At 35.7% G+C, this 26180-nt stretch overlaps 1 protein-coding gene across 1 annotated transcript in view; it reads right to left on the bottom strand.

Annotated features, from left to right (window-relative positions):
• Nucleotides 1-26180, bottom strand: part of KNL1 (kinetochore scaffold 1) — a 66251-nt gene that overhangs the window by 12969 nt on the left and 27102 nt on the right. Inside the window, exons 8-17 of the mRNA XM_040226925.1 lie at nucleotides 25991-26028; nucleotides 23728-23780; nucleotides 17724-22817; nucleotides 15960-16098; nucleotides 15493-15560; nucleotides 14685-14783; nucleotides 6605-6720; nucleotides 4382-4472; nucleotides 3445-3561; nucleotides 2365-2452 (exon numbers count right to left, since the gene is read on the bottom strand). Coding sequence (XP_040082859.1) covers nucleotides 2365-2452; nucleotides 3445-3561; nucleotides 4382-4472; nucleotides 6605-6720; nucleotides 14685-14783; nucleotides 15493-15560; nucleotides 15960-16098; nucleotides 17724-22817; nucleotides 23728-23780; nucleotides 25991-26028 — 5903 coding nt within the window. The remainder of the gene's footprint in view (nucleotides 1-2364; nucleotides 2453-3444; nucleotides 3562-4381; nucleotides 4473-6604; nucleotides 6721-14684; nucleotides 14784-15492; nucleotides 15561-15959; nucleotides 16099-17723; nucleotides 22818-23727; nucleotides 23781-25990; nucleotides 26029-26180) is intronic.

A 26180-nucleotide genomic window follows, 5' to 3' on the forward strand; every position in this document is an offset into this window, starting at 1 on the left:
CCAAATTGAGAAAGAAATACTTCAAGGCTGTATATTGTCACCCTATTTATTTAACTTATATGCAGAGTACATTATGCGAAATGCCAGGCTAGATGAAGCACAAGCTGGAATCAAGATTGCCAGGAAAAATATCAATAACCTCAGATATGCATATGATACCACCCTTATGGCAGAAATTGAAGAGGAACTGAGGAGCCTCTTGATGAAAGTAAAAGAGAATAGTGAAAAAGCTGGCTTAGAACTCAACAGTCAGAAAATGAAGATCATGGCATCCAGTCCCATCATGGGTCCCATCCAGTCCCATCACCTCATGGCAAATAGATGGGGAAACAATGGAAACAGTGACAGACTTTATATTTTGGGGCTCCAAAATCACTGCAGATGATGACTGCAGGAATGAAATTAAAAGATGCTTGCTCCTTGGAAGAAAAGCTACGACTAACCTAGATAGCATATTAAAAAGCAGAGACATTTCTTTGCCAACAAAGATGCATCTAGTCAAAGCTATGGTTTTTCCAGTAGTCACGTATGGATGGGAGAGTTGGACCATAAAGAAAGCTGAGTGCCAAAGAATTGATGCTTCTGAACTGTGGTGTTGGAGAAGACTCTTGAGAGTCCCTGGGACTGCAAGGAGATCAAACCAGTCAATCCTAAAGGAAATCAGTCCTGAATATTCATTGGAAGGACTGATGCTGAAACTCCAATACTTTGGCCACCTGATTAGAAGAACTGACACAATGGAAAAGACCCTGATGCTGGGAAAGATTGAAGGCGGGAGGAAAAGGGGACAACAGATGAGATGTTTAGATGGCATCACCAACTCAATGGACATGAATTTGAGCAGGCTCCAGGAGCTGGGGATGGACAGGGAAGCCTGGTGTGCTGCAGTCCCTGCATCACAAAGAGTTGAACACAACAGTGACTGAACTGTGACAGAACAGTGACAGTGTCAGAACTGAACAGTGACAGAACAGTGACAGAACTGAACGGTTACAGAACTGAACATAATGAATACTGTCCTTTATAATTATTAATCCTGCAGCAATGTAAAGGTTGGGCTGGAAAGAGATAGAATGAAATTAAGAGTGTAGAAAGATTAGTTAGAAGATCTGAAATAGCACATGTCAGAATTAATGATAGTGTTAATGGGAGCGGGGAAGAATATAGAAGATACTGAAGCAGATATAATAGGATTTGATAAGAGAAACTCAAGGACAATAAAAGTTATGAGCCTTTTACAATTTATAAGAATGGTGACACTGTTAATACAAATGAGAAGTATCACAGACAACAAATTTTTAGATATTATTTTGAAAATGGAAGACAATAACTTCCATTTTTTCACATAATGTTTAAGATGCTTAAAGGACACTTTTGTTGAAAGGTTCAGCAAGAAGCTAGAAATGTTAAGTCTGGAACTGAAGAGAAAGAGAAAGATGCCCTCATGCAAAATGGTTACAAGTCACTTGAAGGCAAAAATCTAGGACATCCTGGGTGGTCCAGTGGATAAGATTTCAAGCTTCCAATGCACAGGGCTCAGGTTCCATCCCTGGTTGGGGAACCAAGATGCCACATACCGTAACTAAGCCCGCATGCCACAACTAGAGAAGCCGGCACACTGCAGTGAAGACCCACAGCAGCCTAAATAAATAAACATTTAAAAACGGGCAAAAATCTGTGTATATATTTTTTCTGACACTAAGCACAGTATCTGGCAGGTAGTAGGTGCTGAACAAATGCTGGATGAATTTAATTGCATTTGGGAATCATTCATATAAACATAATTGTTAAGGTAGATGAAAGCATTAGGGGAGAAAATATAGAAATGAATAGATGAATGCTACACAAGGGCTTAGTTAGATAAGGGACAACAGAGGAGCTAAAAGGAACAGTCAGGAGAAAAGAATAGTATCAAGATAGAGCAATACCACAGAGTTCAGGGAGAAGAACGTTCCAGGAAGAAAAGAAGAATCAGCAGTGTCAAATACTGAAAGAGATCTAGATGGCTAAGGACTGAGAGTGACCAAATTTGATGATTATGTGAAATTTTGTGATCTTTGAAAAAGTGGTTTCAAGACAAAACTAACAAGTCAGGATAATGAGAGACCAAACTGAAAGGATAAGTAAGTTCATTTATTAAAAAACAACACAAGATTACGGTCTAACTTATGAAGAGTTTTTCAAAGAGACTTATTATTTTGGGTATTTCTTGATTATGTTATGAATGACCACAGTAAAGGAGTTGCTCTAATTTAATGTCTCAAGCTGCTAAATACCAGGCTTCAGCATAGTGCTACTAGCAAAGTAGGGAAGGATTTAGATACAATTAAAATTTCTTTTGGAAAAGTATTCAAGATATTTTACCTATTTCCACCTCGGTGAGACAGTTATCAATCTTCTTAAGTATGTTGTCCATCTCATTTATCCTTCTATGAAGTTTCTCTCTCTCACTCTAAACACACAATATCATAGACTGTCAAGTTAAACCTCAAAACAAAACATTATAACATTATAAACAATTCAAACTGCTAACATAACTGCTATGTCTAATTTATGATCAAGCAAATCTTTTTGTTTGTTTGTTGTTATTTTCATTTTGGCTGTGCAGTGCAGCATGCGGGATCTTGGTTTCCAACCATGGACTGAACCATGCCCCGTGCAGTAGAAGTGCAGAGTCTTAACCGCTGGACCACCAGGGAAGTCCCATGAACAGGCAAATCTAGAAGATCGAAACTTCTAGTCTTGTCTTAAAAAAAGTTTTTTAAACATACATAACAGATTAATATTAATTCATATTTTATATTTCTATGTAATATATATAACTTAGAGTTTACAAAAATGATCTATGGTCAAATAAATTTTGGAAACACTGATCAAATAGAATTATAGCATTTTTTCTTTTTAGACAAAAAAAAAATTTCTGACCTTAGACTTTAATACGTTAGCTATTATATTTCGCCAAAAGGGGGACACTGTATGTAACACTTCCCAGACTTATTTGCCAATGAAAAGTTTTTTTATGTAGGACCTTTCTTCAAGGATGATCATTTTGGAAAATGCTATTTTTAAAAAAATACATGCATATACATGCATAGCTGAGTATGGACTATGAGGAAGATAATACCAGAGCACAGTCCTTAGCAAAGGAAGATCATAATTCTATACTGTTTTATTTCAATATATATAATTTGAGATGAGACATACACCCATATTAGTAAATATATTCTAGAATTACTCAAGATGCCAGGATTTACTATATTCTAGAATTACTCAAGATGCCAGGATTTACTACTTTTGTTAAACTGAACCTCACTTCTTATGAACAATTTTAAGTTTTTGCCCAACTCTCATTCACATGTCTCCTAAGGAACATTCTTCATATTCCACAATCACTATAAAGTAATTTTAATAGATATTTCTAAGCTCTTAACGGTCTCAAATTACCTGAGCTGACTGCACCAGCTTGCTGTATAGAGCCACTTTTCCTTGGTGAGTGAAGACTTTAGTCATCTTGGTAAAACGTGATTTTATTTTGTTCAAGTAAATTCCAAAGGCCTTCAGCTGTAAAGTCAAAGATTACACTGCATTAAAACAAATGAGTTAGAAAAGGCAAATGGTCTGGGAAGGCTGGTTCAGATGCTACGTGCTAAGATTTGCCCATCCTAGACTATGATTCCTAAGGCTTCTTATTTGCAAATTTAATTTCACTTAATAGTTTAAGTCCAGAACCAAAGATTTCAACTTTAATTCCAGTTGAATAATTCCAGTACAAAATTCATTTATATTACAAATTAGAAAATGATAGGTTCTTTAGTTAATAAAACTTCAACCAGGGCAAATATAAAATGAGTTGCTTATTTAATCAATTAAAGTCTATCTCTTCCCTATCTAAATCAAAGTGAAAAGCAAACAAGAAGGGAACTCTAAATTTCAAATGCATTTCATATATTAAATTGATCATGTAAGAAATGTAAGATTCTATACTAATAATTATTCATATATAATAAAATCTTACTGACATATTATACCTGAGAAGTAAACTAAAGAACTCACCACTAATTATCAAGTGTGAATGTGTGTATGTGTGTGAGTACTTAGTCGCTCAGTTGTGTCCTACTCTTTGTGACCCCATGGACTGCAGCCCTCCAGGTTCCTCTGCCCATGGAGACTGCCCAGGCAAGAATACTAGAAGGGGTTGCCATGCCCTCCTCCAGGGGATTTTCCCGAGCCAGGAACTGAAATGAGGTCTCCTGCATGGCAGATAGATTCTTTACCAGCTAAGCTACCAGTGAAGTCCAATTATCAAGTAACAGGTACTAATTTCACAATAAACACTGTAATGACTATACTGATTCCCATTCAGAAAATGAGACAAAAGTACCTCCTCATCAGAGCAGTGTTTCATTTTTTCCCACAGGTTCCTATTTATATCAGTTAACAGTTTGTCTTGGTTCAGTGCAGAAAGCTTTAATCTAAATAGAGAAAAGTTAATTAGCAGAGTTCAGAAGTCAACCCAAATGATTCAATTTAGATCTACAGGCATACTTAATTTTTCCTAGTTCTTTTCTACATAAAGAGGGGAATTCACTAAGGAATAGTGGCCAGTCTATTTCAACACTTGTAGAACAGTTCAAGAATGATTCAAAAAAATTTCCCTCCCAAATAGAAGTCTCATCTCAATGCATCAACTTGTTCCAAAATGAAAATACTGTTTTGGTCAAGAAGCTTATTTGGTTAATGAATACACTGTTCAATAAAGTTCTTGGTGAAATGAAAAATATGTCTTTTATTTTTACTTAAAACCAAACAAACTTTTTGGTCAACTCAATATGTTGCTTATAAAGAATCCTTTAAGGGCTTGTGAATGCATAATTGTTGGAAAGTTGTAGCTATTACGTTAAAGTTTCCAATTCAGTTCAGTCTTACCTCACCTTTATAGAATAGCATTAATAAAAGTAGCAGAGTTACCTTGTTAATAAGTATAGGGAATAAGTTTTTATCAGAGTTAGAAGATATTATAAACAGGCACATAGGTACAAAATCAAACAGTAGAGCACATCTAAACAAACTTTTCATTCTATGCAATGAATCTATTTTATTCAAAATAAAACATTCTTAGACAAATCCTGAGACACCCAACTCTTAAATAACATGAAGGTAAGAAACTTGTCTTGTTCAGGGATGAACCCCAAGATTTAGTACTGTGCCTGGCACTCAGTAGGTGCTCAATACTTCATTCAATGAACAAGCCAGAAACAGGCAAATCTGCAGTACTATAATTTAACAGCATCTTAACTTTCTAGTTTTAAAACTATGAAAAGTGAAAGTGAAAGTCGCTCAGTTGTGTCCGACTCTTAGCAATCTCATGGAGTTCACAGTCCATGGAATTCTCCAGGCCACAGTACTGGAGTGGGTAGCCTTTCCCTTCTCCAGGGGATCTTCCCAACCCAGGGATCGAACCCAGGTCTCCTGCATTGCAGGTGGATTCTTTACCAGCTGAGACACAAGGGAAGCCCTTTAAAACTATAATTCCCTTTATTTATTGAGGTAACATTGGTTTAAGACACTGGTTTAAAACACTGGTTATATGTTTCATGTGTACATTATATTTTGACATCTATGTACACTACAGTGTGTTTACCACCAAAAGTTTTAAAACTACATGATTCTTAAAAGATTACTTCATTTCTTTTCTGTTTGTTAGATTGGTTCAAATTCAGTTTGACAGTTCTAGATAAGTATGATATAAACACTGCCTTGAGTTGCAAGGTTTGGTTTACCTGTGAAAATCTAGATATACCTAATTTGTAAATTAGTCTGCTGCATCTACTTACACCAAACCACTGAGCTACAGTCTTGATTAAAACCATGTTCTTTTAGAAATGCAAACTAAGAGCAAATGTGATAAAACTATAAACCCAAAGGCAATCTTACTTTTAGGCACTATATAAATCTCTAAAGGGTACTATCTTCTTCTTTTAAACATGTTATTTAGGAATTTATGATATCATAATCTAATAATTATTGCTTATAAGGACCTTTGTTGTCATTGTTTAGTCACCAAGTCATGTTCACCTCTTTTGTGACCCCATGGCTATAGCCTGCCAGGCTCCTTTGTCCATGGAATTTTCCAGGAAAGAATACTGGAGAGGGTTGCCATTTCCTTCTCCAGTGGATCTTCCCCACCCAGGGATTAAACCTGAATCTCCTGCTTGGTAGGTGGATTCTTTACCACTGAGCCACCTGGGAATCCCTATTAAGGACATACTCTTTGCTAAGAATGACATGCAAACTTCTTTTTTTTTTTCAAACTTCTTATATATACTACTTCTACTGCTCATTATATACACTACTTCTACACTACTAAGTAGGTATTATTATCCTCAACTGATGAATGTGAAAATGAAGGTTAAATAACTTACATAAGTAGTCAAGAGTTGAACTTCCATCTGACTACAAAACTGAAATTCTTTCCCATATGCTATATTACACTGCCAATTAATGTGGTCAGCTTTTCTTATGCCAGTGTTATTCTAATCAAAATCTTGTCACACAGATTATTCACCCATCCAACAAAACACACAAAAGATGGAAACTTTCATACTCTTCAATCTTCCGGCAAAGAGCTTCACAATCTTCTTTATAAATCTGTATCTTGGGTCGGTAAACATATTGACTTAACATCAGGTCTTCCAGAGTAGGTGATGTGTTTACAGTAAACTGGAAAAAAAAAAAAAAATCCCTTAAAACTGGTATTTGAGGACCAAACTATGTGCAATGACTGTTAAGAGTCTCAAACAGTGCTTGAGACGTGAGTGCTTACTTTTACAAGTTCTACAAAGGAAAAATGGAAAACTTTAAATTCATATACCTAGTAAGCTACAGTTGGAATTTGAAATAAAGTCTCTGACAACAAAGTCCATTTCCCACAGATGTTTAGAGGAACTGTGGAAGTTCCACACATAGGCTTATAAGTGATTTGAAAATGTTTATGCATTTGCATAAACACCTCAGTAAACTTGGGTGGGAGAGAGAAATGGTTATACATTGTTTTTTTTTTTTGTTCATTTTTTAACTGAAGGATAACTGCTTTGCAGAATTTTGTTTTTGGTCAAACCTCAACATGAATCAGCCATGGGTATACATATATCCCTCCCTTTTGAACCTCTCTTCCATCTCCCGCCCTATCCCACCCCTCTAGATTGATACAGAGACCCTGTTTGAGTTTTACACGTTGTTTTAAAACTATCAATATCTGAAAATTCAAACTTATAAAAAACCTCTTTATTGAAAGAAGAAAAAAAGGATGCCAGTTTCCAAGATTATTCTTTTCTATTCTCATTCACTAGCCCTGATCCTTACTTCTATCCCAGGTTGAACTCAGACTTTTCTGGGATACATAAAATGAAGCAATAAAAATCTGGTTATTTTAAAAATGTATTATAATGTCTTTTGGACATTTTTAAAATATCTTATAGCTCTAACCCAATGACTTTCTGATGTACCTAACGCAGTGTTGGAAAAACCAAGTTAGCCTATTACATATAAAATCCAAAGAAAACACTACAAATGTCCATTATTCATAGGCAGTATGGCACAGAATAAGTCATTTTAGCATTCTAGGTTTTGGCCTCATCTATAATATGGGCACAATATTGACCAACCTCTTAAGATCAAAGTAAAAGTTTTTTAAAAAGGTACCAAAGCTCAGGGCCTGCCAAATAATCTAACAAACTTTAGTTTCCTCTCATTCTCTCCTTTCAGTTGATAAATTAAAAGGAAATACAAATGAGGTTTTAATTTCATTTCTCTATCTGTAACTAGTTTTCTAACATGTTGTCAAAGTGTAAAAAGGTGCTAAAGAGAATGATTACTGATGATGACTCTTTCTTAAAAAGTAGTTTTAAGGCTAAATTTATAAAGAAAAATCAAAGCTCTATACTTCTCAAAGAAATCAGGCCTCCTTGGGAAAATGGCTGACTGTCTTTCATATAGGAGCCAAATACTTGATAAATGAATTTTTTTTTACATTAAGTATTTGGACATAATATGGAAAAATGAAGAAAATTACGGTATCACTACAACTCCTAATAAATTGCTAGATCTATATAACGATAACTTAATGGTGATCATCATCAGACATTAACTCCTGATGGAAGGAGAAGTATAAAGTAAACCTGGAAAACAAAAACATGTCATCTGATAAAGCCTCTGCCGATTTACAGAAAATACAAAGGACAGAAGGACACATTAAAATGAAAGTTAGGGTATGCATAATGGGCAAAACACATACTTAGCAGAGTATCGAAAAATCTGGTTTCCTCCAAAAAAAAAAAGAGGGAGAGAGAAGGGAGATGGGGGGAAAGAGGGTTATTGAAGGGGACTTTATACTTCAAAAGATAAGAAAGAGCTATCAATCTCATTTGGGTTGCAGTTTAACAAACTGGAAAATAATGCAGACAATCAGGGAAATACAATACTGACTGAATAATCACTTAAAGATAAGATTATCATATTTGGACATAGTTTAAAGAATCCTCATCTTTTCAGGGATACATACTGAAATACAGATAAATTGATGATACCTGGGATTTCCTTCAAAATAACCAGATGGGGAGGTAGGGAAATATAGAGACAAGGGTTGATAATTTTTTTTTCCAAGTCTTTATTGAATTTGTTACAACATTGCTTCTGTTTTCTGTTTTTGTTTGGCCCTGAGGCACGTGGGATCTTAGCTCCCCAAGGAGGGAACAAACTTGTACTCCCTGCATTGGAAGGCGAAGTCTTAACCACTGGACTGCCAGGGAAGTCCCAGAAGTTTATAATTTTTGAAGTTTGGTGATAGATACATGAGAAGTTCATTAAACTATTATCTACTTTTGTATATGTTTGAAAATTCCTATAACAGCTCAATTTTTTTTCTTTAAAGAGTAAGGTTTCTCTTGAACCTTCATAACCACAAAGTGAAACACAGGACTATGTTCCCAGAGATTCACCAGGAATGCCAAATGCAAAGGATATCAGGCTTATGCACTGTGAATACAACTGAATGCAACTGCCATTGCTGTAATGCAATACATGGGTTAAACTGCTGCTCCTTGTGTCCAGGACTACATGCACAAGTCACTCCCTTCCCTTGCCTGATCTATTTTGATTAAGTGCCCAATTTATGCACTATCAGCTCTTAGATATTTCAGGCCTGGTAAAGGTACCTGCAATAGTTCCACAACTGCACTGAAAGGGAGTATTTGGTATGAAACATTACTTGGGCATGCAGAAGGTCATGGGGCACTAACATAGAACCTTTTTTTTCCCCTCAGTTTTATTGAGATATAACTGACATATAGCACTGTGTAAGTTTAAGATTTACAGCATAATGATTTGACTTACATACATCATGAAATGATTATCACAAGTTTAATGAATATCTATCACATGGAACAACAGACATAGAACCATCCAAATAGGGAACCAGTACATCAAGGCTGTATACTGTTACCCAGCTAATTTAACTTATATGCAGAGTACATCAGGTGAAATGCCGGGCTGGATGAAGCACAAGCTGGAACTAAGACTGCAGGGAGAAATATCAATAACTTCATTTATACAGATGACCACCCTTATCGCAGAAAGTGAAGATCTAAAGAGCCTCTTGATGAAGGTGAAAGAGGAGAGTGAAAAAGTTGGCTTAGAACTCAACATTCAGAAAACTAAGATCATGGCATCTGGGCCCATCACTTCATGGCAAATAGATGAGGAAATAATGGAAACAGTGAGAGATTTTTTTGGGGGGGCAGTGCTCCAAAATCACTGCATATGTTGACCACAGCCATGAAATTAAAAGATGCTTGTTTCTTGGAAGAAAAGCTATGACCAACCTAGATAGCATATTAAAAAGCAAAGACATTACTTTGCCAACAAAAGTCTGTCTAGTCAAACCTATGGTTTTTCCAGTAGTCATGTATGGATGTAAGAGTTGGACTATAAAGAAAGCTGAATGGAGAAGAATTGATGCTTTTGAACTGTGGTGTTGGAGAATACTCTTGAAAGTCCCTTGGACTATAAGCAGATCCAACCAGTCCATCCTAGAGGAAATCAGTCCTGAATATTCATTGGAAGGACTGATGCTGAAGCTGAAACTCCAATACTTTGGCCAGAACTGAGGCAATTGCCTCCAATACTGAGGCAAAGAACTGACTCATTGGAAAAGACCCTGATGCTGCAAAAGACTGAAGGTGGGAGGAGAAGGGGATGACAGAGGATGAGATAGTTGAATGGCATCACCAACTGGATGGACATGAGTTTGAGTAAGCTCCGGGAGTTGGTAATGGGCAGAGAAGTCTGTTGTGCTACAGTGCCTGGGTTGCAAAGAGTCGGACATGACTGAGTGACTGAACTGACTGAATGATCACCTCATACAGATACAAAATTAAAGAAACAGAAAAAAATTTTCCTTGTGATGAGAACTCATAGGATTTGCTCTCTTAACAACTTTCATATACAAAATACAACTGTGTTAACTGTATTTATCATGTTGTACTTTACATCCCTAGTGCTTATTTATCTTATAATTGGAAGTTTGTACCTTTTGACTGCCTTGATCCAATTTCCCCTCTCCTCATCCCTACCTCTGGTAAACCACAAATCTGATCTCATTTTTTATGAGTTTGTTTGTTTTTGAAATATAAGTGACCTACAATACTATGTTACTAGTTCTTCTTACACAATATAGCAATATGGTATCTCTATATATTATCTTTAGATGGTGTTACCAGCTGAACTCCTGCAACTGCACACACACATGGGTGACAAACATACATCTCCTTGTCTGCCTCAAGAATGCCTCCCTAGTTCCACCCTAAAGGAGACTCATGGTCATCTAAATCCTGTAACAGATGCCCATAGTTGTGAATGTCCTTTTCCACAGCCCAGACATTACCCATTTCTTTGGCCCTTCTCTGCTTTGGGATTTTTTCTTAAATACTTTTTTTGGCTGCACCACATAGTATGTGTAATCTTAGTTCCCCAACCAGAGATGGAACCTGTGCCTCCTGCACTGGAAGCATAGAGTCTTAAATACTGGACTGCCAGGGAAGACCCTACTGTGGGATTTTTAAATTTCCTTCCTGCTATAGCATGAACTCTTCTTACCATCTTTTTTTAAAATTTACTGAAGTATAGTTGATTTGTCTTACCCTCTTGATGGTTCTTTCCCAGATATATTTCCCTAACACTGCCTTTCCTGACCTCTACAAAGCCTGAGACCAAAGGGGAAGAGTCATACTAATTCATACTAATATTCCCTTGATTCATCCCTCAAAGATTAGTTTCCCAGATATCCTCCACTCTTCCACCCTGCCAGCAACCTTTCTGTTCCTATGCTTCCCCTTTGATTTCTCTGGCCCCTGGTACTGTTTCTGCATTTCCCAAGACTCTAGATACATACCTTAACACCTTTCTATTTCCCATCTGCAGCTGAGGCAAGGGGATTCTACCGGGAAGGGACACTATTATGGTGATGAGAATAATGAGGTTGGGGACCCAAAAGATGCATGAGTATTTTTCTCCTTTCTATCTTTGATTTACTTTTCACCTTTAGATATCAATCCTCCTGTAATTGATTTCTTTCTAAACAGCTTTATTGAGATTTAATTTACACACCATTTAATTCACTAAGTATGCGATTAAATTTTTTATAAAATATATTCACAAGGTTGTGCAACATCATCACCAGCTAATTTTAGAGTACTTTCATTCCTCTAAAAGAAACCTTGTACCCATTAGCTGTCATTCCTTTCTCCTCCACCCCTATCTTAGCCTCAAGTAACCACTAATCAGTTCACTTTTGGGCTATTATGAATAATGTTCATGTACCAGTTTTTGTGTAGAGGTACATATTCAATTCTCTTAGGTAAATACCTATAATTGGAATTGGTGGATCATATAATAGTTCTGTTTAACTTTTTGAGGAAATATCCAGCTCTTCCAAAGTGGCTACACCATTTTACAAGTCTACCAGCAATGTATGAAAATTCCAGCCTCTTCACATCCTTGCCAGCACTTGTTATTTTGTCTTTTTGGCTACAGGCATCCTAGTGGCTGTGAAGTGGTAACTTATTTTAATTTGTACTTCCTTTATCACTATTTTGCTAATTGTCCATTCGCATATCTTCTTTGGAGAAACGTCTATTCTGATCCTTTGATATTTTTTAATTGGTTTATTTTTTTTTTTTAATTCTTTTTATTTATTTGGCTGCACTGGGTCTTAGTTGCAGCACATGGGTTTTAGTCCCCTGACCAGGGATTTAACCCAGGCCCCCTGAGTTGGGAGCGCTGAGCCTTAGCCACTGGACCACCAGAGAAGTCCCCAGTTGGGTTATTTTTTTGAACTGTAAGAGTTCTTTAAATATTCTGGATACAAGGCTAAGTTGTATGATTTGCAAATGTTTTCTCCTGTTCTGTAGGGAGTGTTTGCGGTTTCTTGATGGTATCATTTGCAGCATACAAGTTTTAAATTTTGATGAAGTCCAATTTTTAATTTTGGCACTTGTGCTTTGGTGTGTATAGGACTGATTTTTTTATGTATAATGTGAAGTATGGATCAAGGTTCATTTTTTTCCTGTAGATAACCAACTGATTCAACACCATTTATAGGAAAGGCCACTATTCTACAGTGGCATCTTTGTCATAAACCAAATAGTCATAAATGTGTGGGTCTATTCTTTAAAAGTTAGAAGTCATCTAGTCCTAGTGACAATTTTAATGGTAAATTGCAAACTAAAAATTTAATTGGTGGGAATTTCCTGGTTGTCCAGTGGTTAGGACTCCTCACTTTCATGGCAAAGGGTTTGAGTTCAATCCCTAGGCAGGGAACTAAGATCCTGCAAGTCAGGTGGTATAACCAAAACAAATATTCAGTGGTAGTTAATGACAGTTATCCAGTTCTTGGGTTAATTTTGGTAATTTGTATTTTTCTAAAAAATCATCTAGGTCTTAAAAGTTGTCATCACAGTTGAAGGATTAAAAAAAATTCTTTTAATCTTTCTTTTAATCTGTGGATGCGTCTTTCTCAATTATATGTATTTTAGCTTTCTTTCTCCCCCTTTTTTTTTTAGATTTATTTTTTGGTGGTGTTGTGTTTTTGCTGCTGCACACAGGCTTTCTCTAGTTATTGAGTATGGGCTTCTAAAAAAAAAAAAAGAGTATGGGCTTCTCATTGCAGTGGCTTCCTTCTCTTGTTGGAAAGCACAGGCTCAAGGTTGATGGGCTTCAGTAGTTGCAGTACATGGGCTCAGCAGTTATGGTTAATGGGCTCTTAAGTACTGGCTAGAGTAGTGCATAGCAGAGTAGTTGCATCACAGGGGCTCCGTTGCCCTGAGGAACATGGGATTTTCCCAGACCAGGGATTGAACTGGTGTCCACTGCATTGCAAGGGGGATTCTTATACACTGGACCACAGGGAGAAGCCTTCCTTTGACTTAATTAAGCTCTTTAAGAGTTTTTAAATCCTTTTCAAAGTACCAGTTTTTATTTTATTAGCTGCATTGCACTAATAAATGAAGCACGAAGTGCTTCATTTTAGCTCTCTGACAAGAGATGGAACCCAAACCCTTGGCAGAGAGCACACAGAGTTCTAACCACTGGACTACCAGGGAATTCCCCCAAAGTACCAATTTTTAGATCTGTTATCTTTTCTACTAGTTTTTGTTTTCTAGTTTATTAATTTTCTATTTACCTGAATTCTGTCTTCCTACCTTTTTTATGGATGTCATTTTATTGTTCATTTTCTAATTTCTTAAAGTATTAAAGTCCTTTAGTTTTAGATTCTCTTCTATAACAGTGATATCTAAGGCTTTTAATTTCCTGCTAAGTGTATGTTCCATTGTATATCCTATAGATTGTTCTCATTTGCTTTCTAAATAGTTTTGCTTTACTCTTTGATATGAATTATCTAGAAATGTGTTTCTTAATTTCCAAGATGTTTGTGTTTTTAATAGTTCTAATTTTATTGGATTAAGATCAGATGATATCTAAGAAATCTCCATTTTTCAATTTCTCATGTTTTTCTTTGTGATCAAGGGCATACCTAATTTTTGTAAATGTTCAACAGACTTAAGTTAAAAAAAATACTATGTAATTTTATATGTAAATGATATGAGTTTTCTATTAATCTTTTAAACTAAGCCTCTTGGTTGCATTATTAAATTTATTTATTTTAACTGGAGGTTAATTAGTTTTCAATATTGTATTGGTTTTGCCATACATCAACATGAATCTGCCACAGGTATACACGTGTTCCCCATCCTGAACCCCTCTTCCTCCTCCCTCCCCGTTGGTTGCATTATTTAAATATTCTATGATTTCAAATATTTTTGATATTAAAAAATGTTTATTAAAACCTCTGCTATACTTGGGTTTTTGTAATAATGGGAGAAAGCATATGTTCAGGAAAAAGTATAAGAAACAGAACAGATGGCAAGAAATGAGAAAAAAAACTCCACTTTTTCAAAATTCGTCTTTTTTAAAAATAAATTTTTTATGCTAACCCCAAATGTACCTTCTATAGCAAAATTTTCCTTAGATTCTTTTTTTGTTTTTTAATAAACACTTGCTTGATACAGTTTAGTAAACAATTACAATATATTTTAACTGAGATGACTATTTTGCCAAGAAATTGTACTTACTTTGGCTGGAAGATTGCTCTGTCTGGGTTTCTGTATCAGAATGTGGACCTGAAGAAGTATAAAGAACTCCTTTATTGTTATTCTTCCATCTCTGAGTTTCTGAGGAAAGAAAAAAAGTATGCATGGCCATTCAAGGTAAAACTTGACCATTGCTCAAACTTTGACCATTGCTCAAAGTTTGTATGAGCAATTTTGACTAGAACCACCTCCTTTGTTTCTATATAGCTTAAAGTACTTTGCATATTTGTGTAAATATTACTCTGATGTAGGCTATACACAAGCAGATTTCATCTAATATTATTTCTTAAGTTTATTCAGTAATAGTAAAATTTGGGGAAAAAAACAACAAAACGTAGGCCTTCTAATTGTGATTCTACTCCACATAATTGCCATGTCCTGTCCTTAACAAAAAAAAAAGAAAACTGGTCTTCTGCATATTTGAAATATTTCATAATTTAAAAAAATTAAACGAGAAAACAAAATGAGGAAATCTGTTGCATTTGAGAAACAGGGGCTTCCCTGGTGGCTCAGGTAAAGAATCCTACTAATGCAGGAGACACAGGTTTGATCCCCGATCCGAGACGATCCCACATGCTGCAAAGCAACTAAGCCCACGTGCCACAACTATTGAAGCCTGCGCTCCTCAACAAAAGAGGCCGCCACAATGAGAAGCCCGTGCACCACAACCAGGGAGGAGCCCCTGCTTGCCACAACTAGAAAAAAGCCTGCACAAAGCAAAGATGACCCAGCACAGCCAAAAAAGTATATAAATAAAATTATTAAAAAGAAATGAGAAATACTTTCATACCTCCTTCAAGCTCTCTTCACAAACGGTATCTCTGAGAAACTGTGATTCTATTTGACTACCAAGGTGTGCTAAAAGTAAAGCAAATTCAAGTGATAAACAAGTTAAATTAAATTGTAAACTTAATTTTATTGTTCAGGTTTATGTGTGGTTCATGCTCTTGAAGCTATCTGCTAGGATCCTTCTGGGAAGACAGTCATTTGTAGGGTAAAGTATATTAGTTTTAAGGCTCCATATATATTTTTCTACTAATTTTAAGCTTCTTAAGAAAATCACTCTTGTAATATAACACTTCTCAATTTATTAAAACAACTAAGAATTAAAAATAAACTAAATATTATTTTACTTATCAACTATTTATAACTCCCAAAAAGCTTATACAAATTTCTAATATCTCCTGAACTGAAATACATGTATTATTAGTCAAGTAACAGATGATTTCTCTTATTTAGCCTTCATTAAAATCTTACGGCTTAAGTCCAGAGAGGTCCCATCAGCCTTGATTGAATCCAGAGAACTGCTACAACTAGACGGAGTTCTGCTCAGGCTTTTTATCAATACACTGTTAGCATTTTTATCCATATCTCCTTCAGCACGGAGATTAGCAATCTGAAATCATCAATAAAGGAACATCATAAGAGTAAAGTTATGACACTATTAATTATAATGACTAAATGCTGAATGCCAAGAGAAATACTTCTAACAAAATTTATCTGTAATCATATAAAATACTTTAGTAAAGAATTAGAATAAGTAACAAGCAGCTGAGTAGGCTTTTAGAAGTCCAAAGTAATTTTGTTTAAAAATATAATGAAATAATATTATGCATTATACTATGTAAGAAAATTGTTTCTCAGTGGTATCTAGGTTATAACCAGATCCTGCTGCTGCTTCTGCTGCTGCTAAGTCGCGTCAGTCGTGTCCAACTCTGTGTGACCCCACAGACGGAAGCCCACCAGGCTCCTCTGTCCCTGGGATTCTCCAGGCAAGAACACTGGAGTGGGTTGCCATTTCCTTCTCCAATGCATGAAAGTGAAAAGTGAAAGTGAAGTCGCTCAGTCGTGTCCGACTCTTAGCGACCCCATGGACTGTAGCCTATGAGGCTCCTCTGTCCATGGGATTTCCCAGGCAAGAGTACTGGAGTGGGGTGCCATTGCCTTCTCTGTAACCAGATCCTATGAGCTACCAAATGTTGACCTATCCAGTTATTCATCTACTAGACACCAGGGTCAGGGCTACCACACTGTAGAAAACAGAACAGAATACTGACTATACAAGATAGCCCTGTCTAGAGTACAGAGAAAAAATTTATTTCAAGCCTTTAGTATTTCTTTCCCCAGATGACCAAGACTCCTTTGGTTGAAAAATAAGTCACATGGTCCTGGTTTTACCATTTTAACTATTTTACTTTACAGACTTAAGTGTCATTTTCATCTAACTGAAATCATCTTCTAAGCTTACTTACAAACTTCTTAACAGAATTTAAACTTTGTTTCTATGAACCTATGATACTTTCTAATTTTTATTTCTCCACTTATAATACTCAGTTTAAATGACAAGCCCATGAATACTGGAGTGGGTAGCCTACCCCTCCTCCAGGGAATATTCCTGACTCAGGAATCGAATTGGGGCCTCCTGCATTGCAGGAGGATTCTTTACCAGCTGAGCTACCAGGGAAGCCTGTATTCCCCAAGTTATCCAAATCAGTGTTTTTAAATAAACACAAAATCTTACTTCACTTTGAGGTACTGGGTTTGATCTAGGCATTCTCCCATCCTCGAGAGAAATGGACTCTCAGCTTCTATGTATTTTCATTAGTCAAGAAAATTCAATCCATCTTTTCTTTATGCAGTCTGCATAATAAATCTTTTTACCCTCCAAACATTTTAACACTGAAGATGACTTATCAAACTCCATGTACCCTGCCTAGAGATTTTTATATGCAAAGTCACAATGACAAATCACTAGAAGTGACAGAATATTTAGAATTACACAATCAATACTAATTTTTTCTACTTCCCATTTCATTTTTTGTGACCATTTGTCACTTCAAACTGTGTTTAAGTCTACCTGCTAGTCAATTAATTTCAAGATTTTATACAGGAATATTTCTCCATGCCTATAACTGGAAATAATCAATTCCTGCTTACCTAACACTAAAATTAAAATTCAAGAATACTCATAATTTAAAAGAAGACAATCAAGAACATTTCTTAGTTCAAGACAGGGCTTACCTCCTGATCTTTTGCAGTATCACTAAACCCAATTTCATTTTTTCTGATTTTTTTCTCATTCTGAATATCATCATCGTCTTCTTGTACCCAGGTTCTTTTTTGGCTATTGCAGGTTTCTTCCATTTTATTTTCAGAGGGTGAGGTCTCTTTTGGGTATGTCTCAGTCAAAGCCTTTTCCTCAGTATCTAAGCTGACAGAGTCTGAGGAATTAATCTCACCAGGATATATCGGGAGATTTTCCTCATTTATATATTGAGATGGACTTAAGTTCAGTTTAGCTGTAACAATTCCAATGCCTGAATTCTTATTGGAAACCGGCTGAGTTTCTAAGTGATTTAAATCAGTTGTGTCTGCTGGAACCTGCTTCAGAGCATCAATACCTGTGACACTACAATTTCTTTTGTTTGGCAATCTGGGCAAAAATATTCCCAAAGAACATCTCCTCATTTTATCTTTTACAGTTGTCATTAATGGTGCAGAGGTGGTTTCAGCTCCCTTATGTGGAATGTTATTTTCTTCATCTCTATCATCTTTAACATTGCTAGTCACTATGTTAACATTACGTGCTTCTGTAGCTTGCACTATACTCATATCACAGTGTGCCTTATTTATTAATTCAAGTAACTGTTCTGGAGAAGGTGGTAAATGAACTGGTTGGAAATCTAAAATTTCTTCAGTTTTTCCATTTAAGTTATTCAGATTTGGCTTGACACTACTACAAGTTGCAACACTGGATGCAATTACAGGATCTGATGCTTCTTGAGGACTGATAAGAGTTTGAATAACTTGCTTAGTCAAGGCTGAGTTACTGTGGAAATCTATAGCTGTATTACATTTAGCTGTTTGAATATTTTTCTTTGGTTCATTTTTATAGGCTGCAGTAAACTGTTTCCCATTATAGAGCACTGTGGAATCGTTTTCACATGTGGGTTCAGAGGAATTTCCTCCAACAATATTTAAATTATTTCCAGCTTTAGACAATATTCCTTCATCTTTATTGACACTATTCTGTCCTTGTTGAGGTAATGGAGGTAGTTGGGTTAATAGATGGTGCTGAGAAGTAACACAAACATCATCAACAAAGGTCTTCTTTAAACTGTGTTCTGCCTTATCAACAGAGGGCTCCACTTGATCCCTTGGAAGCTTAAAACACACTGGCTTTGAGTTAAGTTTAGTCATCTCCCCCAAATCTTCACCATATACTAAAGTTTCTTTTGATATTAGATTTGGGGGCTCCTTAATCAGATCTTGATCTTTTAGCACTTTTGGGGCACAATGTAACTGTCCTTGGGTATTGGTTTGAACAACTTTCTCCTTCTTTAACAAGCAAGGAGCAGAAAGAGGCAGTCCTTCAGATTTCAAATAATCATCACTGGCTGAATTGTTTGCACAAGGAAGATCGTTTTGCACTGGGCAATGACTGGCTTTTAAATCTTCATCTTTATCACATAAGGACATGACATTCTTCTCCAAATTACCAAAAAAGGAAGTAACATTAGGTAAACAGGAATAATTATCACCAGATCCACAAATAGCAGTTGCAAGACTGCCTGTAAAATCCACATTTCTTCTATCTGTACTATTTAACTGACAGCTTTCAATTTTGGCTTTTTCCAATGTACAGGCCTGGCCTACAACTTTCATGACTTCTTCATCCACAGAAGTGCTATGGAATTTGATATCTGTCTCACCTTGACCCCCAGACAATGTATTAGTATGAACAAAGGGTATCACATTATGCTTTTGCTCTCTGTGAAGAACGATTTTGTTTTCTACAGCCAGTGCTTGTTTTTTAGTGACTTCTTGAATAGAATTACCATCCTGTGGAAAAGAAACACCCAAGGTTTTTCCTTTTGCTATTCCAAATGCAGGGCACTCTTGAAGTATTTTTTCCGTGGCTTGACAATCAATGAAAACAGTGTGGGACTTAGTAACTTCCAGATCATTGTGATTATCTACAAACATAACAGTTTTGTCTGTAGTCCTAGTGGTTATTTTATCTGGTGAGAGAGGTTTATACTCTAAGGCAGTCGTGTGACTTCTGGTGATCTCCATGTCATCCTGTCCACACGTATACACAACAGTATTAGAAGTTCCCTCCAAAGGCACCAAACGGGAGTCCTCTCTATCTTCCAGGACACTTTTGTTATTTATTTCCACCGTACAACACTGGATGACATCCATATCATTTTTATCATTCTTTGAAAATGCATTGGTCATGTCATTTTTGAGTCTAAGGCTTTTCCTTCTCTGATTTTTGCCTGATAGAGGTTCTTTCAGAAATATAGGCTTTTGTACATTTCTGTCATTTTCCCAAATGGTCGATTTAGACATTTCCATGTTATCATCAGCTATAAATGCTTCAGCTTTCTCTAAAGGACCATGATTAGACCATTTCCCTGGTAGTGTTAGCTGGCTGACTTTTGCGACTGAATGATCCCTTTTGACATTTTGTGGGAAAAAAACACTCTCCTCAGTAGAAGTAGGGGTCACTTTTAATTTTTCTAGGCTTTTTCTTTTGGATAGTTCTAAGTTAGGTCTGTCTGGAAGCACAGCTCTCTCCTTTGTTTGGCAGTCAATGAAAACAGTATGGGACTTTGTCATTTCTAGTTCATCATGATTATCTACAAACATTACAGTTTTGTCCACAGGCCTAGTAGTTGTTTTATCTGGTGAGACAGTTTTACATTCTATAGCAGTTGTGTGACTTCTGGTGACCTCCATGTCATCTTGCCCACATGCATACAAAACAGTGTTAGAATTTCCTGCCAAAGGCACCAAATGGGAATCATGTTCATTTATTAAAGGTCTATGATTTATTTCCACTGTACAACTCTTGGTGATATCCATATCATTCTCATTTCCCTCTGAAAATACAACAGTCTTATCAACTTTTAGTCTGCCAAGACTTTTTCTTCCACAAATTTTGACATCTTGTTTTTCATTCAGAATTCCGGATTTCTGTACATTTTTGTCCTCCAACACATCCATGATACCATTAGAAATAAACACTCCCATTTTTTCTACAGGACTTTCATTACATTTTTCAACTTTTACAGCTTTCTGTCTGTTTACTGTTGATAACTGGCCATTAGTGTTTTCAAAATTAGTCTTACTTAGTTCTAGTACTTCAGAAGGACCAAATCCAGTAATGACAGTGTGACTCTTGGTTAGATCCATATTTTCTTCCTTCTCTGAACAAATAACTGTCTTGTCAGAACAGTCAGGAATGGGATTACCTAAACTTTTCCTTAGTGGCTCAGGCAGTTTAGAATTCTGGCCTAGTACAGATTTTACTGTTTGACTGTTAACAACACTATGATTTCTCATGGCAGGCCATCCTCTTGATGAAAATAATGGCTTTGTAGTAGGCAACAAAGCTTGCTCACATGAAATTGTATTTCTGTTATTTCCCAGTGGTACCTGTTTGTCAAGATCTTCACGAGAGTATACTATATTATGTTTTGTTGCTACGTCCTGGTTAATATCAGATGACTGAGGAGAATCTTTATCAAGAAAGGGTGAAATCTTCAAAACTTGACTTTTTTCTTTGTCCCAGGTATTAGCTGGGATGTTCTCAGATATTATGTTTTGCTGTTGGGATAGGTCAATATGATCTTTGGTCATTTTTTCCCATCCATCTGAAAGGCTTTTGCTGTGAGAGTGAGATTTACTGGTATTCTCAGATGTCAGATTGTAAGATGCAAGAGGAAACTGACTTCCTAAATTAACTGTGTGACTTTTAGTTAAATCCATATCTTCATCCGTGAAGATTTCAGTCCTTTTGTCAGTCAATGAAATAAATAAAGGATTTTCTGGGCTCTGCTGTAATCTTTCCTGAGATACAAGAGGAACAGAGTGACAATTTACATTTATGTCCCAATTCTCTGACACAATTATGTGATTTTGGATCATCATTTCTTTTTCAGATACTGGTGCAGTTGCTTTCTGTACATTTGTCTGAACTTGTTTAAAAATTTGATTATCTATTTTAACTGTGTGACTCCTGGTAATGTCCATGCTATCTTCTCCTGAATAAACAGTTTTCTCTCTAAGAGAGTTGCCATCTGGATTGGGATACATTTTAGAATAATTATTGTCATGCTTTACAAAATTTTTCTCCTCTCTCATACTTGAGTGACACTTGGTCAGTTCCATGGCATCATTACAACTAGAATAGAAAAATGTCTTATCTTGAATAGCTGGACCAGAATATTTAGATTCTGGGATCATGGCCAATGGTCTGATATTCTGGTCGGTAGTCTGTGTGACTGTTTGAATTTCTGTCCCTGTAATATGACTTCTGATCATATGTATGTTACCTTCAGGGTTTAAGGAAAGGTCTTGGAAAGCATCATTTGGTTTATCCTTAAAGACTGTCTTCTGTTCTAGTGCTTTAGTTTCATAACATGTTGAAACATCCATCATGACATCCTGAGTTTGATTTTCTATTTCAGACAGATTATCTGCTGAAGGTAACTTCTGTACAGTGTGGCTAATTGTCAAGTCCATGAAGTCATTGCCATAAACTGTAATATCATCACCTTTAAATTCCCTTAAGCTGGCTTCATTGGATGTGGGAACAAAAGCCTGAATATTGGTTGTATGACACTGGGTAAAATTCATTCCATCACCTTGTTCTCTAAAGAGTCTAGTCATATTACTGGTATTTTCATCTACACCAAGAGATACATGCATTTGATGTACAGAAGTGGTCTTATTTACTTCTTTGGAATGAATAGGCATCTCAGAATTTTCTTTATCAGGTCCTGTAAAAGGAAAAGCATTTGATTTTCCTATTTTCAATCTTTTTATGAAGTCATTGAAATTTATCTTCTTTTCTGAAGAAGTGTTTTGATCTACGGAAAAATGTAATTCTTTGTTCATTCTTGAATCTTCAGTGTGGAGTTTTAAGTTAGCCAGAAACGATGTAGTATCTATCTTGGTGGACTTTTCACTTTTGGTACAATCTAAAAGGCCTTTGGTAATCATCACAGTGTGACTTGCTGTCAGGTCCATCTGGTTTTCATCTGAAAAGATGACTGTTTGGTCATTTGCATGTTTCCTTTCATGGCCGTATTCTGTAATTGAAATCTACAGCAAAAGCAAAATATAAGAGATCAGATAAAGTGCAAACTTCCAAAAGGGTATTTTATAACATGTACTATATAGAAAGATTATATAAGCAATCCTAAATGATGGTTTCATGATACCTTGGTTTGTGTGAATCAATGGTGTGGTGAGCAGCATGTAACTTATTATTAAAATGTTTTTCTAAAGTCTATGAATACTTGCAGTTTTTGAAGGTTAATTATAATTAACCATTAATTATAAGGTTAATTATACACCCTCTAGAATGACTAAAAAATGAAAAGACTGACAATACCAAATGTAATTGAAATGAAAATTATATTAGATAGGTCATTCTCATTCTAAGGAAAAAAAAACTTAGAAGGAATAAGCGCATGATGGCTAAATCATAGTATACTCTAAGTTCTTGGGGGTTGAGTTTTCTTTGAATGCAGTGGTTTTACTTGTAAAGACATGGTCTAACTCTGCTACTCAAAGTATGGTCTATGGACCAGTGCATTACTATCACCTGGGAGAGACGTATAGAAGTTCAGGACCTATCCCAGATCTAGGGGATAAGAATCTATATTTTAACCAAATTCATATGCCTCATAAAGTTTGAGAATTCCTGATATAATTAACAGATTTCTGTATTATTTAAACTGGAAGTGATTTAACTATACTTAGTTAACTGCAAGATAGTGAAGGACAGAGAAGCCTGGTGTGCTGCAGTTCATGGGGTCGCAAAGTGTTGGACACGACATAGCGACTGAAGAACAAATTAACTGGAAAGGTAGGTAGCTTTTCCAGTCTATGTTGGTTCATTCTGGTAAGTAATTTCTAAATCATGTCATTAACGTTAAATTTTTTGTGTTTTAAAAGTTTCGACTATCAAACAAAATTAAAATATGAAGGTATTTGAATGAACTCATACCTCTCTCTGGGGCATCTGGGTCTGAATGGGAGCACAAAGCAATGTGTTCATTCCTATTGAGTAAAAAGAAAAACTATAGTCATGACAAAAGTATATATCACAAAGAGCCTGATTTTTCTATTCATAGGAGTTTCATCAGTTACAAGTATTTACTAAAGTTTTTTCAGTTACTAAGTCCTTTCTAAAGACTTAGGTATTAAATTTTGCTGAGACTTTCAAACTGTCCCACTTTAGAAAAAGACAGATCAGTGATTACTGTATTCTCTGCATACTGAAATATTTTCAGAATGTGGTAGAAATTTTTAAAGGTGGGATTCTAAAGATGGAAAGTATGGATTAATTTTTTTCCTCCTTCTTGTCTCCATTTTTATTTCCTGGATAGTAGAAGTTACACACTAAAGAGTACCAACTGCTAAGATTGAAATGTTAGGGTAACATTTTTATTTTAAAAAATGTATTTATTTGGCTCCACTGGGTCTTAGTTATGGCACACATGATCTTCGTTGCAGCATGTGGGACCTAATTTCCTGACTAGAGATCGAACATGGGCCTCCTGCATTGCGAACATGGAGTCTTAGCCCCTGGAGCACCAAGGAAGTCTCTGTTAGGGTAAGATTTTGAGCATATTTTATTCTATGCTAAGGAATCTAGATGTTCCCAGATGAGATGTGCATTTTATAAAAATAATTCAAGAGAAGAAAATAGATTCAAGAGAAGATGAACCAATGAGGAAGCTACTCTAATAGTTCAGATGTAACACTGTAGAGAGTTGAACTTATGTTAGGGCAACAGACAGTAAGAATAGAAATAAGAGATTAGATTCAAGACACTTTAGAACTGAAATATAAAGTTTTGGGGGACAAACTGGACTTTGGAAACAAGGAAATGCCTGAAGATGCTATAATAAAACAAGAAATATATCTAAAAATACTTATGTTTAAGACGAATCTTTAGAATATTTTCAATAGTTTATGGCAATCCTGACTGAATATAATGAAGTGATCACGGGCTTTTTATTAAAGCCTTATTTACATATCAAGCTTGCATTTTTGTCATTTATTTAACAAATATTGATTCAGAACATATATGTGCTCCAAAACTCAACTATATGCCAAAGCACAAAAAATCAAGACAAAATTTCTGGACTCAAAGAATTTCTAGATTAATAAAAGAGCCAAAAATAAATACCTAAAATACAATATGATAAATTTTATAATAGACTGAAAAATAGTATTTTGAGAGCACACATCAGAGTAACTAACTGCTTGGTTTTGATCATCGAGAAGGCTCAATTTAAGCCAGTACCACTTAATGTATGGTGTCAGTCTGTGAACTGCTTAACAGCAATTAATTTAACATAAGGAGCTTGCAGCCACTATAAAATTCCTTTCATCAATAAAGCTTTACTAAGAAAAATAAAGTCACTAACTAAACAGTAGCTTACTACTATAGTGCAAGTTCCTTTCTTATCATGGACTATAACAGTTGTGGACTGGCTACTTTGAATGGTACTTAAGCTAAGGGAAAAGCTAAGTTAAGTGAAAGATGAGAAGGCTGTTAGACAAATTGGATTAGGAAGACCTCTTTAGGTACAGAAAACAGCATTTACAAATGGACATAGTCAGAAAAAAGACCATATGGGAAAATGCAAGTAGTTATTCATGGGCCAGAGCAAAATATGCCTGTAAAGGGCTGGAAGTAAAGTTGGAGAAAAAGACAAGTGAAAATATAAAAGGCTTTCTAAGTTTATGCTAAGGAGTATGGGCTTTATCCTGTAAGCAAAATAGTGTCTTTTGAACAATTTTAGGATGGGCGGTAATACAGTAAGATTTCAAAATACACAGAATGAATTAGAAGGATAAGAAACTAAATACAATAGTCCAAGAAAGAATTCAAGTGAGGATTTGAATTCAAATACTGGCAGAAGGTACCGAGAATAAGTAACATATAGGCAAGATATTTCAAAAACAGAACTGAAAGGAATAGGGCCAAAAGGATATATGGAAAGAGGGAAAAGTTAAAAAATGCCTCAATTCCTGACTTAAGTGAGTGACTGTAAATGGGAGTTCAACATAGAAAGGAGGAATAGCAGGTTTGAGAGAAATATCAGTAAGCTTGTTAAATTTTAGATTAAAGAGCTTATGTAAAGATCAACACTTTCTCTATATTTTTTGTTCACGGTACTCTTAAATATTACTTTTTAAGGAATCTAGATGAAGAGAAAAACACATGATAAGAAGAAAAGTATTCTGATCATACTCACCAGTTATCTCACAGTAGTTATCTTCTGGATTCTTATTCCTAAAAATTAATAAGTAATTAAAAAATCTATACTCCAGACAATTACCAAGAATCCCAACAGTTGAAAGAGGAGGGGAGGTGAAATGTTTTCACAGGATAACTGGCAGAAAACTCCAAAGACATCTTTTAAAAAAAAGACTCATCTAATAAGT

The sequence above is a fragment of the Oryx dammah genome, unplaced genomic scaffold (genome assembly GCF_014754425.2).
Source record: "Oryx dammah isolate SB20612 unplaced genomic scaffold, SCBI_Odam_1.1 HiC_scaffold_26, whole genome shotgun sequence".
Classification (NCBI taxonomy): Eukaryota; Metazoa; Chordata; class Mammalia; order Artiodactyla; family Bovidae; genus Oryx; species Oryx dammah.